Source organism: Rhipicephalus microplus, chromosome 5 (genome assembly GCF_043290135.1).
Source record: "Rhipicephalus microplus isolate Deutch F79 chromosome 5, USDA_Rmic, whole genome shotgun sequence".
Taxonomy (NCBI): Eukaryota; Metazoa; Arthropoda; class Arachnida; order Ixodida; family Ixodidae; genus Rhipicephalus; species Rhipicephalus microplus.
Window position 1 is genome coordinate 51,228,923 of NC_134704.1, and position 16,767 is coordinate 51,245,689.

The 16,767-nt window shown below is 45.0% G+C and overlaps 1 protein-coding gene across 1 annotated transcript in view; it reads right to left on the minus strand.

The window, feature by feature from the left end:
- The window catches only part of LOC119173869 (uncharacterized), a 124,406-nt gene that overhangs the window by 6,226 nt on the left and 101,413 nt on the right, over positions 1-16,767 (minus strand). The window contains exons 5-16 of the mRNA XM_075895419.1: positions 14,965-15,035; positions 13,544-13,713; positions 10,668-12,839; positions 8,213-8,467; positions 7,359-7,469; positions 6,106-6,198; positions 5,125-5,238; positions 3,414-3,591; positions 2,447-2,539; positions 2,222-2,292; positions 1,404-1,578; positions 231-407 (exon numbers count right to left, since the gene is read on the minus strand). Of these exons, the coding sequence (XP_075751534.1) occupies positions 231-407; positions 1,404-1,578; positions 2,222-2,292; positions 2,447-2,539; positions 3,414-3,591; positions 5,125-5,238; positions 6,106-6,198; positions 7,359-7,469; positions 8,213-8,467; positions 10,668-12,839; positions 13,544-13,713; positions 14,965-15,035 (3,680 nt within the window). The remainder of the gene's footprint in view (positions 1-230; positions 408-1,403; positions 1,579-2,221; positions 2,293-2,446; positions 2,540-3,413; positions 3,592-5,124; positions 5,239-6,105; positions 6,199-7,358; positions 7,470-8,212; positions 8,468-10,667; positions 12,840-13,543; positions 13,714-14,964; positions 15,036-16,767) is intronic.

Genomic DNA, 16,767 nt, shown 5'->3' on the forward strand with positions numbered 1-16,767 from the left:
GGACTCAACCGAAACATTAACATATACTCGTTATTTTTCTTAAATTACAAGTGTACGCAACAACTTCTTCGTTAAAAATCTGGTGTTTCGTCAATCGTTCTATTTTTATTCATTTCTCATTTACTTAAAACTAGATGTATTCTCTTTTCTGCTTCTTAAAAAATTTTTTACCTGCGTTGTAAGTTCTCATCAATCGATGACGCAGTAAATGGAGTGGATCATGAGGCTACCTGAAGTCCACAGGTTTGTCCAGCTTGAGCAGCGCGATGTCGTTGGCGAAGCCCTTGTCCACGTACTCCGGGTGGATGACCACGTGCGATATGCTGGCCACCACCTCGAACGGAGAGGGCATCTCGGTGCCGCGTCGCAGCATGCCCATCCGTGCCACCCAATGTGACGTCAATGTGCTGTCAAGATCACAAAGGCATATAGAGAGTGTAGAAGAACGTAAACAAACACATCTTATTCTGTTTGAATGGCTATAACTGCGCTTTTATTTGCGTAAAGGAAAGCACTCTTGTTAACACGAGGGGAAATGGTAATTTGAAATTGTGTAATTTTTTTTTAATTCAGTGAGCGTTCTGCGGAAGTCGCAGTGGTTTAGTATACACTTTACATAATAGACGTTTTTCAAAGGTTAAGACAAACAGGAAACAATGTGCGCGTTACTCGATGGTTGATTGTTCGGTTCGTAGCGGTGAAAAGTTTATTTTTTCATCCACCTTAATTTTTTTATCTTATATTAAGATTACTATACTTCAGTTAAAACATGCAAGTAATGTACCCTATACGCTCTTTGGCTTCATCGCTTGTTGGTGTCATCGGGCTGTGGTTGACATAAAAAACCAACCGTCGATCAGTCCAAACGTTGGACCAGTCCCCACTCACTCGAAAAAAAAAAAAAGGACACATACACTAACGTATTTGTTTTATGAGCTGGAAATGTCGATTATGGGTCACCAACCGAGCCACCGCTCAAACTACAATGAAAGATTCGGCACTGTTGAAACACCCGTTTGCAGCAAACAAAACTGTCTTTGCATTTGTATATACAATCTTTTATTAACGGGCTTCTGCGCAGATGGTTATCATCAGCCTCTTCGCCAGCCTCATTCGTCAGTGTCATTTTTTTTTCTCCTGAAAAAACGCAATCTGAATACCTGTCTCACGTAAACTGAACTCGTTACAAGCTCACAAACGTGACTCGACCAAATAACCCATATTTTCGCTGAGTCTTCGACTTCGTTACCTTTCATTCGATGTATATTTCTTGACTTAAACAAATCACACCACCACGTATAAGAAATAGTAACATACATTCATGCCAATGAACACTTTTATAGAGACGGAAGCATGGAAGGCTCATTGCCTAACAGTAGACGTGCTTTGCTGCTCAGACTGACTTGTAGAAGCAGTGTCCCGCGGTGACGAGCCAGCGGTCGCTGACGAGGGCGGCGCCGCACTGGAACTCGCCTTCCTTGTACAGGGCCACCTGCCAGGGCCAGGAGCCCGGAGCCGAGCTGTGGCCGCCCACGATGCGCTGCCGTAGAGATGTGCCCAGAGGACGGATGCCGCACTCTGCGTGCACCAATCACATGCGTTACACACAGGTTTCGATCTACATGGCGCAAGAAACGCCCGAGTTGCTTTCAAGTAGCCGTGTAGGGTTTATTTATTTATTTATTTATTTATTTATTTATTTATTTATTTATTTATTTATTTATTTATTTATTCCTATATAATGATGATTAAGGTGACCAAAGTTTTCGTCTTCTCTGACGAGAAGCTTACCTAGAAAGACACGCGTCATACGAACCCGGAAAATGGCGAGCTGTTGCTTAAAGGGCAATCTGTCCTTTTATGTCGTACTGCTCCCAACTGTGCACAGAGTTGTGCCACAAAACTGTGAACGCCGTTGCCGCAGCTTTTTTTGGTGTGAATTCAACATACGAACTCCTGACTTAGAAGTGTGGATACAAGGGCCATTGGACCGATTCTTAGTAGACTCTATGCAGAATTTCAACGTGTTTGTTTACCTTTGACACGCCTCCCATGATAATAATGTAAATATTTTACGTATAAGGGCAATCTGTTGAAGAAATGTTCACAATGACTCAGCGGCACGGCAGTATTCACACAAAGCTCACGAGATTGCCCCTTTGTCTTGGAGTTGATTGACGTGTTACGTAGTGCGGTTGCGAATATCAGCAACACGTCTTACCAAGCGTGGAACACTTGATGTGGAGCACCTCTTTTCTTGGGCAGTCCGTCTCCTTGTAGATTACAGCGATGCTAGAAAGGAAATAATTGCAATAAAATTAGAGCCCACTTTACGTGCAGTTTACTTGTAATTGGTGTCAATATGCAAAAGAAAGAAAGAAAGAAAGAAAGAAAGAAAAAAAGAAAGAAAGAAAGAAAGAAAACCCGGCAGTAAACTGCTTCATACTTAGACTTTTCATCGTCCTCATGCCTCATCTCAAAGTACTGGCTGTCGTTTTCGTGCTTTTTGTCTTTCGATCTCCGGATAGCAAGTACTTTCCTGCAAACAAAGAGAAGTAACGTCAGAGCACGGGAATTGTGCAGCAGGTACCACTGCATTGTCCTACGCGACAAGGTCGGCATTAACTATAAAATCACGCGTAGCTATCGTCATGAGTAAGTAGTAGCATTGTACAAGAATCAATCAATCAATCAATCAATCAAGTGAGCAAACTATCGATCCGTAAATCAATCAATCAACCCTTACAACTGGATGTGGGATACAGAGTGATATCTCATGCTTTTGAAGTGGCCACACAAGAATTGAAAGGTTGTTCGAATGTTTTGTAACAACAACCATTAATTAAAAATTCCGTGTAGCACCTGAAACAAAGACGCTCCCGAGGCGGTATACATCTCGTAATTCATATAGCTTTCATAAATACGTCAGTTTCCAGTTGTTGTTTTTTTTAGTGCGGCACTTTAAGAACTAAGGTACAGACTTATTTACGTGCGGATTTCGGTGTCACCGTATTGGGCTGCTAACTTTGCCGTTATGTGTATTTAACAACTAAGAGAACAATGCTACGGCAGACGCACTTGTGCGAAAATGGTTTGGCTAGTGCAATAATTTTCCCATTCTTATTCATTCACTCCATGATGTAGGAAATAAGAAAATATTTATTTAACGTTCGAAGGTGGTGGCGCCAATGTGTATTAAGTAAATCATTAATAGAACTGCGCCTCTTCACTCTAGTGTCTCGGGCGGGTAAGTGTACGAAATGTCCTGTTCGGTGTCTAGTGCGATCGTGAATGGCAAAGCTTATTTGATGAGGATGTTGAGGAGGCTATTATTTGACGAGGCTATTGACGAGGCTATTCCACGTGCAAATTAGCCAACTTCACGAATATTATGCGACGCTCCAACTTCTCACCTGTACGAAAGTGTGTTGCAGGCTGCGTGTCCGATCTCGCCGAGTGACCAGGTGCCGTTGCTCAGGTATCGCGGGAACCGGTCGACGCACAGCTTGCCCCAGACGCCGTTGCGTTTGAGCTGCAGGTAGCCCTGGCCCGACATCGAAGTGGCTCCTTCTTCTTCGTCCACCAGACCCACTGCGTGCCAGCGTCAATGGTACTTCAGGATCAATTAACGCCAGAGTGAAGAATGTTTGTTTAACTACACTGGCTCATTGGCTTAAAGGGAGACCGACGTGTACACGGCCAATGCAACAGCTGTGCGGATACCCGCCGCGCTGACCCAGTGGCGTTGAGTAGTTTTGCTCGAGGTTCTGGGTTCGAACACAGAAACCGCAGTACGTGTATTCAGATTTAGGTGCTCAATAAACAAACCCCTGGAATTATTACTAATCTGCGAGTTCCTCGTGTACTGCAGTGCGCCTCATAACCGAATCATGAGTAATAATTCAAATACAGATGATTTTTTTTTGACAATTACACACAGCGGAAGAGCCGAAAAAGCAGTCAGGTACAACTTGACAAGTACGCCGCTCTCCTTCGCCGGGCAGCGTCGTCAAAGCATGGCTTCTGAAAGTTCAAACCCGATGCTTCATTTCCTTTCTCTTTTAATTTTAGAAGTGAGCGTATATTGTCAGTACCATAAGAAGGATATATCGAATTTCTATACGCATTGAAGAATGGGGACATAGCCGCCGCCATTAACCACTCCAGGAGACTTGTCTCCACTTAACGCGCGAAGAGGAGCATCTGTTCCTTTCGAGAGCTGACGGGATTCATCAGCTTGCACTGAGCAGTGCCCGTAGACGCACAAGAACATCTCAGACTAAAATTTTCGTGAGAGAATATTTCAGCCAATCACATTGCTGGGCACCCCATAAGCAAAGCCGCCTGACCAATGGGAATACGCACTTACAAAACAAAGGGGTTGTGATTTCGGTCCCAGGTTCTTTGATAATGAACGCACTGAAATAAAGCTTTCCCTTGCCCTGTTTCTTATCCTCTACTTCCTTTAGATAAAACGCCGATGATGATGAGGGTATCTTCGACAAAGATGGGCTCGCCTGCCTAATCGTCGACCGACTTCTCTGAGGTGTTTTGATCTTGCGCAACCGTTTTGTTTCCTATGACCGAACAGTGTGTTCTCATCTGACGGCTGTCCATCTGACATCGAGAGATCAAGACATCAAGACACTGAGCGTTAGCTCGAGCGTAAACATATATCTGATGTAATTCCTGAAAAGCACCATACCGGCACCGCCGGTAGTCGTTTCGTGAGGCTTTCTCAATTCGGAATTTTTCAGAAACGTTCCATGTTGCGTCATTATTTTAGTAGAAAAAGAACAACTAAAAATAAAAACGCCTTGGCACACCAATCCTTGTTGCTTCCAACGCCTCCGCACTACCTGACAAGTGTCACGTGATCGTTTAAATTGTATATTTATGTGTCCACAAGCTGATGTTTGCAGCATGTTACTACCTGGTGCGCAAATCTGCGCCACCGACGTTCCGCTGTGCTGCGTACTGGAATACGCTCGCTGCATTACTATACGAACTTCGACATGACCAACTAGAAGACAAGAAATTTAACCGTGTTTTTAATAACGTATTTCGTGGTGTGAAAGCATAAAAAAAACAAAGTATGCTGAAAATTAACATAACGCGTCTTACCACACTGAACTTCGTCCAGCCCGTACGGGCAGTCATGATGGCTGTCGCACACTTTATTCTGAGGTATGCACTGCTTGGCTCCGGGGCATACGAACATCTCAGGACTGCACCAAGCTTTAAAAAAGTAGAATGAAACGGCGTCATTAAAAGTGGTGGCCATTGTATAGTTACGTACATCTGATGGCAGAGCACTGACACGTCCACTGGATAAAAAAAAAAAAACAAGTTGTTTTTTCTCCAGCGGCCATGACAGTGAACTTGCGAACTTGTTTAGAGAATTATACAGGCCAGCGTTTCAATCTGCCCGCAACATTCGTGTCCTCACAAATTCGGGAATCGTGTTGGCAATGTCGAATGGTTCACATGCACTTGTAATCGTAACGACGAAGTCATATCTGTTATCTCGTAATCTTTCCAATCACTTCGCGGTACCACGGATACACTATGGGGGACAGCAAAAACTAGAGCTATAGTCGGCAAGGATTAATCAATGGTGCTGCCACAGAACCTTCACTTACGTCGACGCTTCAGATGCGTACTTATCTTTCTGTATTGATGTACACATTACGCTCCTCCAAGTTCGATGCACTCAATAGAATGGCTAAAGTGCGTATGTAGGAGCATGTAAAATGAAATGCATTTCTACTTCGTAAAGCAATGTTTGTACATGAATATGTACACAGACACGTCATGCAGAAGTACCTCCTGGCATTTCACTTGATCGGTCACACATCTCCGCACTTTTTGCGTTTCGCTATAGCCGGGAAGCACAGAACGACGGACTCTGACATTCGTGCATTGATCGTTCGTCACAGCATGTTCATCTGACGTATTAACGCAATTAGCCATAACCGAACATTGACGCTCTTTACTTAACATGAACGAGACAGGAAAGGTGGAAACATGGAAAGGTGACGCAACTGGCTATAATATACCATCACACTCGTGAAAACATAACTAAATGTAGTGGGTAGTCCTTACGACAATGTATCTCGTCCGTCAAATCCCAGCAGTCGAGAATTCCGTCGCAAATCTTGTGCTGCAAACGTTCGTGCTTGAGGTAATCCTTGCAAGCTGTTAGGAAGAAAAAGGCCAGGTAGTAGTCGGAACGAATTCAATAATTGTGCTTCTCACGGATGTGCGAATGTTATGACAAATATGGATACGCCACGTCTCTCATGCTTGGATGCCTAGTAATGTCTAAACGTTCCAGTCATATTCCTACAGATGTCAATCATTTTGCAGGACTGCAATAGTGGCCGAGGTAACAATAGTGTAGCCTTACACTCAGCAATGGGAAGTAATTTTTGCGTCAGCAAACCTTCGAACGATTAGCTAAGTATACGCTAACTCACACTTGAATCCGCGCTTTTGTGTATTTATGTGGATATGTCCGATTTCAGTGAGATACGAGCAAAGTATAAAACTTCGATAGTTTTTCTTGTATATTTTCGTTGTATTGAACGTAAATGATCAATAAGGTTCAGCTTAACAGCTCAATATAATCTATAAGCCAATTCAAATCACTGACACGCGAATCGTCTTCTCTTTTTTTCCTCACTCATTAATCCTATTACTCAATGTCTAGTCATTCCAAAGCTAACGGAAGTGATTTCCAATAACTTATAATCAGTAGTTTTAGGTTACCACGTGATGCTTTGACTAATCTTCGAAGCCACGCTACTGCGGTTGCGATGAACCTACGTACAAGCTGCCACAGACGTGATCGGTTAAGAGGAAATCCGATCACATCATAAATTAGTGCACGTAGTTACCATGGCTGGCGACATTGCAACCACGCTTACGTCTTTTTTGTGTGTGTGTGACGTTGTTTAACCGTCCTATTTCGCAACCGAAGTTCTTCTAGCTGTAGTTGACATGCCCGTGCGATTATTACACAAGGGTTATGGGAAATCGTTGGACACATTATGTAACAGCATGCCTCACTTCGACAAAAAGATTTGTTTTCGTCATCTGCATCCCTTGCGATAAACAAGATTCTGAAGAGGACGTTCAGAACCTAAAGAAGACGTTCTTTCGAGTGACGTCCATTGATGGATAAACGATCACATCTAACTTCGGTGATACAGTATAGGTGATACAGTAGGCCACTTGACCCTTGTAGCATGCTTTGGTGATTTGACTATAAACAAAGAAATTTAAACATGGAGGAAGGCCGATATTGGTCTTCAAGAGAAGGACAGAAAATATGGCAGCAACGCATTTATACTCACAGCAGTTCCGTTCGTCCGATCCGTCCCGGCAGTCAATGCGGCGATCGCACAATGCCGAGTGTGGTACGCATTCTCCGCTCTTGCACTTGATCTCTTTCAGGTAGTCGCAGTCTGCAGGAATAAATATATACCATCATGCTTATAGAGCAGGATGTGTTGACGACGTTATTTTTAGCATCGTGCATTTTATTCGCCTACATTACTGTCTTGCTCGCGCAGGAAAAGAAAAATAGCCACACAGATTTCTGTAAAATGCGGGCTTCCCTTTTTAGTTCAGACTCACATCTTTAAAGCATGAACAATAACTTCACTGCATAGCTGCAACCATAGCTGTACACTTTGTCTCGACAAAATCGTGCGTAGAGCGTGAAGCTTTCACTCATCTAGACCATACTGACCTTACACTGAAACAAATATTCTACAGTTGTGGACAGCGCTAGTTCACAACTCGACCGGCAGCAAGTGAAATTGCGAAGACGTGGTGTGCATTCGTCGCTACGCTTCAGATCACGTGCGCATGCTCCGCATGACTTGAAGGCGTACACGGTGTAAACACGAAGGCTGAACATTTGCGGGACCTGAATGCAATCTTGAATGTCATCCTGCCGGTATAAAGTGTCTATATCTCGTTCACCTTTGGGCGAGTGACCTTTCCGGTCAACAATACCAGCAGGTGCCATGCAGTCCTTACGATCTTATTGTATCAGTACTTTTATGCTTTAAAGAGTCGCTTGATGAAACCTAATCAAAAACATGGTTCGGTTATTTATCACAGCGTTTGCTGCCATTATACTTTTAACCACAGCGAAAGACGAGACACTCCCGCAATAGAAAAAAAATCAAACTTGGCTTGCCGCGTTTGGACGTCGTCGGTACATTGAGGGGCGTGGTGGACGTGTGGTCTGCCGAGGCGTCGCCGCTGAGGCCGTTGCCTTCTCCGTGCTTGGTGATGTCGTTCTCGTGCACGGAATCCTTGTTGAGGGGCGCATTGGTGACCACGCTGTAGGACACGCGCGTCACCACCTTCAGCGCTGGGCTGACCGTGGTCGACGAAGGCCGGTAGCCAAACTTGTCGCCGTTCTTGCTGCCTTTGTCGTAGAAGTCGGTACCTGGGACGTTCAAAACCGAACATGTATTGCCGATTCGGTCATATAAATCAATCTGACTTCAAGCCTCTTAAACGGGCACCTAACGTTCTGAGGCCCGATTCACAGAACCCATTAGCCGGAAAGTTTAACTAAACATGTGTGCAGTATTGTGACTTGCTAGAATTTCATGTTGATAACATTTTTAGCATAGGACATCTTCTTGAATGCGTTCCCTGATGTGTCGCAGAGTGAACTGAAGCATATATCACTGAGACACGAGATGTGCACAATAGTAGATGTAATTGTACAGTACAATGGAGTGGCTGTCTTCTCCTGGTGGCGTCATGAAGAATTTTGAACGTTAATGAAAGTGAAATTTCGTTATTACACGTCTTTTAGGCACTGTACGACGTTTTCGTGGGACTTGAAGGACATGATCTAACCATACCGTGCACAAACAACCTCATTTTTTGCTTCAAGAAGGTTGCCCGTAAACGAAAAGGAGATAATTCCTCTATGTTCAGTCGAAGTGAAGGCCTTCAATGTACAGCTTTCTTATGGTGATCATGCCATGCAGGCTGCAGAGAAAATAGCAGACCACCGAGAAAAACCCGCATTTTTGTTTTCATTCACAGTGAGTTTTGGTAGCGCATTGTGCGTAAGGCGATCATATGCGTTGCACACAGTCGCACAAACAAACTTAACAGTGCACGTCAGTGCATTTAGATTCGTACATTTATGTTCGCGGTTTTCAGGTATACTGACCACATGGCATGAATCACCTTACAGGGGACAAGCGGTGGTTCTAAATAAGTACCAATCTCGTGTCAGCCTTTGTCATCAATTCGCTAGAGTGATTGCCTTTTTAGGAGCTCTGAAACACGTTCCCAAGCAGCCATGGAATAGCTTTGCTAAAAGAGTTCATTGCATCACGAATCGACAAGCGCGAAAAACTTTAGCACCCGTCAAGCGCGAGCGCAGTCACGGTGATTCCTCGCACAGCCCTAGCCATTCTCTTCGGTTATCCGCCATCCAAACTTGTTGCTTTAATCTGGACACCCGCTCCCGCAGGTATAATTGGCAATGAAGCGACCCACGCAAACGATCGAGCTTTAAGGACCCGAGTACATGCTAGCCCAGGGAACGCTTCACAAATCAGTGAGCTCCCTCCTGAATTTGTCTTAAGAAATATTACTCAAATACAACTACATTCGCGGGAACTATCGCCTCAGTCGCCGAACCCTACCACCTTCACTGCGTCAACCGTCCCGCAGGCGTGAGGTTCTCTATATGGCGTAGACTACAAACCCGGACTTTTCTCTCCCCTGCCTTACGCCACAAAATTTACCGCGGAACGTACCCTAATGCGGAGTGCAAATTTCATGCTGTCAGGAAAGTAGAACGTTGACCACATTATCGTCAATGTCAAAATCACTCTCCCCCACCGAGCCTTCGTAAACAATTAAGTAGTCAGAAGCTGTGGTAGGTTGCCATGCGCAGCTACAACCCCGAATTTCAGAAGGATATATCCTGAGCTGGGCTAGGGTGGTAGAGGAAGCCGACCGCGAGTAGGATTCCTCGCCTTCTCACAGCCCTTTTCCCTTAAGGTGGGATGAAGTTGTTTCTCTCTCTTTCTCTGTCGCATGCTTTGATTACTTTCCCTCTTCTCTCGTACTGACGAGCATGCTGGAAGCAAAGCAGGAAGAAATGGCACAGGGGAAAAAGTTACATCACGCGTGCTTCATAAGCTTGAGCTATTTTTGTTTTCTTCAGAATTCGCGGCTGATTGTGAGCGCGCGGGCGGGCACGAGGCGACCTCCCCCGGCGGCCTAAGTAAATATGCAGCTCACGGCTCTCAAATCAGCCACCGTGGCCACGTGAGTTTGGGTATATGTGGAATCATTTGTAGAAGAAAGAGGGAACGATTTCTTGCCAATTTAATGCTGATCTATAATGTATAACCAATCGACAGAGTTGTCTGACCACGCTGAAAAAGTGTTGCAGGGCCCTTTTAAGTGCTAGGCAGAAGAAGAATGAAGTGTTGAGTTGGGTTTGTTGGTACATTATTCTGATGCACTACAGCACACACACACACACACACACACACAAAACATGCAATGGACGGAACACAAAATGACCGTGCTCATCGGCGTCGTTTCAAGTTCTGTCTGTTGTGTATTTTTTGCGCTGTGATGCACCAGAGCAGGAGAACACCACACACCTTTCTCGTCGCTGGGCATGTACTTGGAGTCGTACGCGCCGGGCTTGGAAGGCAAGTCACCCGAGATGAACTTGGCGATGCCACCGGAGTTTTGCCCTCCAGAGTAGATGACCGAGTGCACCTCGGAATGGCCTCCACTGCTGGTGCTTACCGTCTGATAAATCGAGATGGAAGATATGTTAAGCTCGGGGTTCTTGAGCTCGTGTCCCTCGCGCATACCACCGACCAGACTTAAGGTAGTTTCGTTGTTTTTGTCTTGTTCGATGACCGGAATTAATTTGGTTTCGTTGCTTCGGTCTTGAGTGATTACTGGAATGAATGTCGCTTCATTGTTCGCACCTTCATTGGATACCGGAATGGACATGGTTTTATTGTTCTTGTCTTGATGAACTGCTGGAACGAGTGCGGCTTCGTTGTTTGTGGTTTGTGGGACTGCAGGAATGAACGCAGTCTCGTTGTTTCTGTCTTGATGGACTAGAGGAATGAATCGTGTTTTGTTCTTGGTATCTAGGTTGACCATCGGAACGAACGTAGTTGCGTTCTTTCCTTCTCTATAGACGGCCGGAATAAGAGTAACTTCATCATTGTCTTGATTGTCATTGATGGAGACACTGGAAAGAGATACACTGTCAAATTCCGAGTACTCTGGTGCAGGCCTTCGCATCGGCTTGGGTACAATTACAGGAGCTTGTGCTGAAACTGAAGATGTACCGGGAAGCGTTTCTGCCACGGGACGCCATGCGTGTTCCGAAGCTAACTCTTTCGCAGGTCTTTCCTGTGGTACTGGTTTTGCTGAATCGTGGACACTGTCGTTTATTTGGAGACCATCTAATCCTGCCGTGAGATCAATAAACTGTGGCTCTGGTGCTTTCGTGCTCTGATGTAGGCGAGTTCCTTTGACTTTGTTGCTGCCACTGGCAACAGGTGGGCGCACGAAGAGACCCACGCCGATCTCAAACTCCGTGGTCGACGTGGTGGGCTTGGGCGTTGTCACCTCCTTCCTGTGATTGTTCTTCTGCACCGATGGCTGCTGATGAACTGATAGACCTGTCCCCACGGACATCGAGACGCCTAAATCCTGTGGGTTGACACGCGTCTTCGTTGCCGAAGAACCATGCGAGACGCCCTCGTTCGTCGCCGTCTGGGAAGGTCTCGGCCTGTAGTTCAGCGTAACGCTAGGGCCGGTATGGGTGCTGGGATCGTCTAAGTGTATCTGCCATGCTTGCCCGACACCGTGCATCGGCTTCTCTGAAATCGCGTCACTCGGTTTACTCGATGGTGCTTCGCCCACCCTGATTTCCGAGGAGGACAGTGGCTTGTACGGTTGCCGAAGAAGGGGGCTGCCACCGCTTGATCCGCTGTTTCCGGGTGAAACAGCGGTCTCGCTGACTCGTGTGTGGACCGCCGGTTTTCGCACAGGCGGCGAAGCGGCGGAGCTTGCGACGTTAGGAGCTTCAACGGAAACCGAAGGGGCCGGAGGCTCTTGTACATCCTTGAGGTCCACAAGCAGAGGACTAATGGGCGCTGCCTTCGAGGCGTCTTTCGTGGACACCGGGTTTCTGTTTACCTTGATTACGACTCCGGCTCCCACGGTGAGTTCGGTCAATTCCGAGCCGTGTTTGTTCATGAACCTATCTTGACTAGTTGCAATGACACGCGTGGGTACCGTGGGGGTTGAAGCGTCGATTACATGCGGATACCCTTCCTCCGTAGTGTACGGGGGCTCTGTTACTACTACTTGTGGCCGAGTTGTTATGACTACGCTTCCGTGTTCTTTAACGGCAGCAATGACATGACCTCCCTGATGATCTTCCTTCGAACTGAATTCTTGACGACCTTCGTCGTGAGAATCGTCGTCTTCGGACAGCTCAGGTGCGTTTTCCCACGTGACTTCACCGTCCTCGCCTTCGGCCCGATCGCCTTCTGCAGGCCGCTCAGGAAAGAAGGGTTGCCAAGAATCATCGGCGCCGCCAACGTCGTGAGGCGAAGTCTCGTTGTCGTCTTGGACGAAATAATCGCTCGGATCCTGATTGTGCTGGTTGATCCACTGTTCTGAATCCCGATGCTCTTGATCGCCTTCTCGGTCGTGTTCGTTGACCGTACTGCTGCCTCTCATTGTACTTTCTCCGTCTACACCATTACCTGGGTGGGGTAGGCTGCTTTCGGGCATTTCTGTCGAGAAAATACAGGAAAGAATCTAGCTTAGAACCGTGGCATAAAAACTGTTCTCCTAATGGAGTGCAATGTCAGTTATCGTAAGCATGACCAGTCCGAGCAGTAACATTCAACGGAGTTAGCGCCTGTTAGACTACTAGAAGTTACCACGTGTGTGTGTTTCTTCATCATCTTGTCCCAGTATTCACAAGTTTATGCAATAAACGTCAGGTAGAGATTCATCATTCTCTACTAACATTCATTAGAAATGATGGTACCTATCAGGTGTCACTCTCTGTGCCACAACTTAATCAGCTTGTGCTTCGGCACAAACATAGCAGCCTTTTATTTTTAGGTGTGGTCTATAGTTTAGTACGAAGAATCAGAATACTGCTCCTTTAGCATCTGACATGCAGAACTTTACATACGCCTAACAACCGACTGTAGGAGTTACTGATATGATCAAAAAAGCGCGCAATGGTCATTCTGTTTTCAATAATAACATTCGAATATTTGAAGTTCAGTTGAGCATTGCAATGCATGTTCCACACAACCCACTATTATTAACCGCTTTAGTGCGTGCTCGTTTGCGTTCACACGACACGCCTGTTGTGCTTTTGTGTTCTCAAGGGATCTGAGAACACTCGACTTCGCTCGAATGCTGTGTGATTGGCCTCGTTGGCTTGAAAAAAGGCATAATGGCACCATGCAACATAACTTACCCGTCATCTCTATAGTGTTCTGGTCGATTTTGAGATGGCCGAATGCGCCATGGGGTCCCTTCTCGGCCTCCCGCCGTAGTGTCTCCCTGAACTCGCTCTCCAGGTCGACGACAGAGGGTGTGTGATGCTTGTCGACCTCGAGCTCGAACACCACGATAAGGCTCCCTTGTCTGCATCGTAAGAAAGACAACCCATACATTATGTTACAAGTATTATAAAGATTCTAATGAATTCGCATGGCCTTGTATCGATTAACAACACATCCCCGATTCGTCTCCTGCGCTAGAAGCTGCATACAAAAGCAACGTGCAATAAATAAATAAATAAATAAATAAATAAATAAATAAATAAATAAATAAATAAATAAATAAATAAATAAATAATGTCTTTATTAGTAACGTAATATTAGAATACAGTACAGGCAAACATGCGGAAGGTGGTTCCAAGGATCCAAACGGCAGGCGAGACGTCCCAGCTGCGGTTTGTAACTAATGAATATGAAATCAAATTACAGAACGTGAATTATACTAATTGTGAGTGAAAGCTAAGTATTAATGTGCACAAATCAAAGCCTTACGATTTATCTTTAACGAAGACATGCTGTATTGTTGTTGCTTTCGCATATTTGTGTATTCCTGGAACGTTTCTGCATAAATATTGCTTTGATGCGTAGGCTTAGATCTCTACATCATAATTAGCGACCAGATAAGTAGGGCTGTGAGGCAGAGTTTTCAGATAACCTGTAAGACACCTTCCGATAAATAATTTCCAGTTTTAGTTTGATAACGAAAGCACATTGCAATATGCACGAGGAACCTGGCCCGTTCAACCAATTCCCCATATTGCTGCATATACGAAAATAAGTTTTGTAACCTTACGTGTAATAGTGTATTGTTAAATTCTTCAGTTAACGAAGCAAATATTCCAGGTAGACCTCTTCATTGAGCACGCAAGAACTTCTCAAAATGAAAAACACATTGCGAATACGTACCGATAGCAAATCAATTATATCCAAAAGCAAAAAAAAAAACGTGAACAAATTTTATTTGTTGATCGCGAAGCTGCCAACTCCGGTTGTAAAGCGCACGTCGCAAATAGCAAGCACTTCATTAAATGGAAGTATATTCTATTGTGGTTTAAAATCTAGAAAATCAAATGAAGTAATTAGGGAACGATATCTCGGAAATGTAACGCCGACAAAGCTGAGGTGCCAACCAAGTAGTCAATGAATGTTTGCTAGCCCGAAAATGCCGAGTTAAGATGCGACAAAAGCTCAGTGCTTGTCCATTTGCAACCATTCCTGTGATCACGCAAGCAAACATGATTATTAAAGGAGTTAACATGAATATTAACTTGATGTATAGAGACAACGCACCGAAGAGCCAAAAGTAAGCAAGACAATAAAAATAAAGATCACTCACCGGAAAGCGTAGATAGTGACTTTACTCAAACAGCTGTGGAGCTGCGGTGACTTCCGGTATGCTGCTTCGAGCTGAAAGCAACGTGAGAAAAGAAAACACCATTGGCATGCTTGTTTGAATCGGTAGCAACCGTTAGGCGAAGGCTGCTTTCAACTGGGTCGTCATTACGGCGTCGATCGTGTTGGAACCTTGAGCCACTCTGATATACCGTTCTCCAACACACACGCCCGTGAAACAGGAGGTGATACATAAACCTGGCTCGCGTTTTAGTGATCGCTATCGACTCTTTTTCCAAGTCAAGCGCTTTGATTTGTAAGGCGGCAATAAATCATACGGGAGACAAATGAACTCTTGGTTGCCGCTGTTTTGCGGCCTGCAGCGCCGTATATCGGTTAAGGCAGGTAGAAGAAGAAAGAAGGAAGAAATACGGAAAGAATAAAAAAGAAGATTCAGAAGACAGAAAGAAAGAATAAGAAGGAGGATGAACTGTTAGCAAATGATATTACTGCTTCTTTTCCCCATATTGTGTTGTGAATGGAAATATGCAATAGTCATGTTAGATGTAAGCCCGTGAAAATCTATCTGTACGGACTCCTTTATCCTCGGTACCCCGTGTCACCACACTGTAGGTATTCGAGGAAGGTATTCTTCATACGCTTTACATCTTACGCGAGCAGATTATTGCTGATAATTTTTTAAAATTTAATTCTCATTCCTTTATTCTTTCATTATTTTTGTTAGTGTGTTTGAGCAGTGAAGCTGTTAAATCTCACCGGAAAACGTCTTTGGTCCACAATCAATCATAATCGTGAACGGGTATGTGCCAGTGAATTTGAGCAAATCGGACTACTCATCGTTCCGATTTCGCCTGTAATAACCATAAAGGGTGAGATAAAGAGTACACACACAGAGAGAGCGACGGAAACAAAGACAGACATAAATAAAAATATAAAGCAAGAGAAAGAAAAGAGATTCTTGCCGAGAAAAGTCCTCACAAGGCGGGATTGGACTCCTCGATCCCGGGTCCTAACCACTGCGGCTGTCCACGCGCGCTAGCAGGGCGTAGCATAGCCTTGCACTGTGCGGTAAGAAGGTGGGAAAGAGCAGTTAGCGTACGGAGGAGACGTGTAACGGTGAGCAGGAGGGAAAAGAGGTGGGAAGAGAGTAAATCGAAGCACTGGCATTATGACAAAGAAATAGAAAAGATCAACACGAGAAAAACTGAGAGAGAGAGCGAGAGAGAGATTAATATAGAAAGAAAGGCAAAGCAAACGTCACATCGTCTAGCGACCAGATACCGGACTAGCTGGCCAAGCCGAGCATGTGCCGTAGCCAAGCTACGCCCACCCATTTGGGCATCGCGCGCAACTTCCACTCCACAGTGAGTGCATAGCCTGGCTTCGCCCGATCGTACCGAGGGTCATGGGGTGTGCTGAGAAAGAACGCACTCCCGAGGAAGATGCTATGCATCTCGAAGATAGACTTGCCGGTTGACGTGGCATACGAACTGCCGTAGGACCGTGCATAGAGCGCCGAACTTTCTGCGACTTAGTAAAATTTCTAGCAATTTAGCATTTTTTTTTTCAATGTCACGATGCTAGATTGTCCTGCTCTAACGTAGCTCACGATGCCATGTTTTCGTATATAATTAACAGAAAAGAAGGAAAATATTGTAGTTTTTTTTTCTCCTAAATCGTCTTGCTTTTTTGACCACCCGATTCATAATGAATACTCCACGGCTGGCTTCCGGAATAGTCATTTTCGATCAAGACGACAACAACATTTGTGATCGTGCTTCAATAC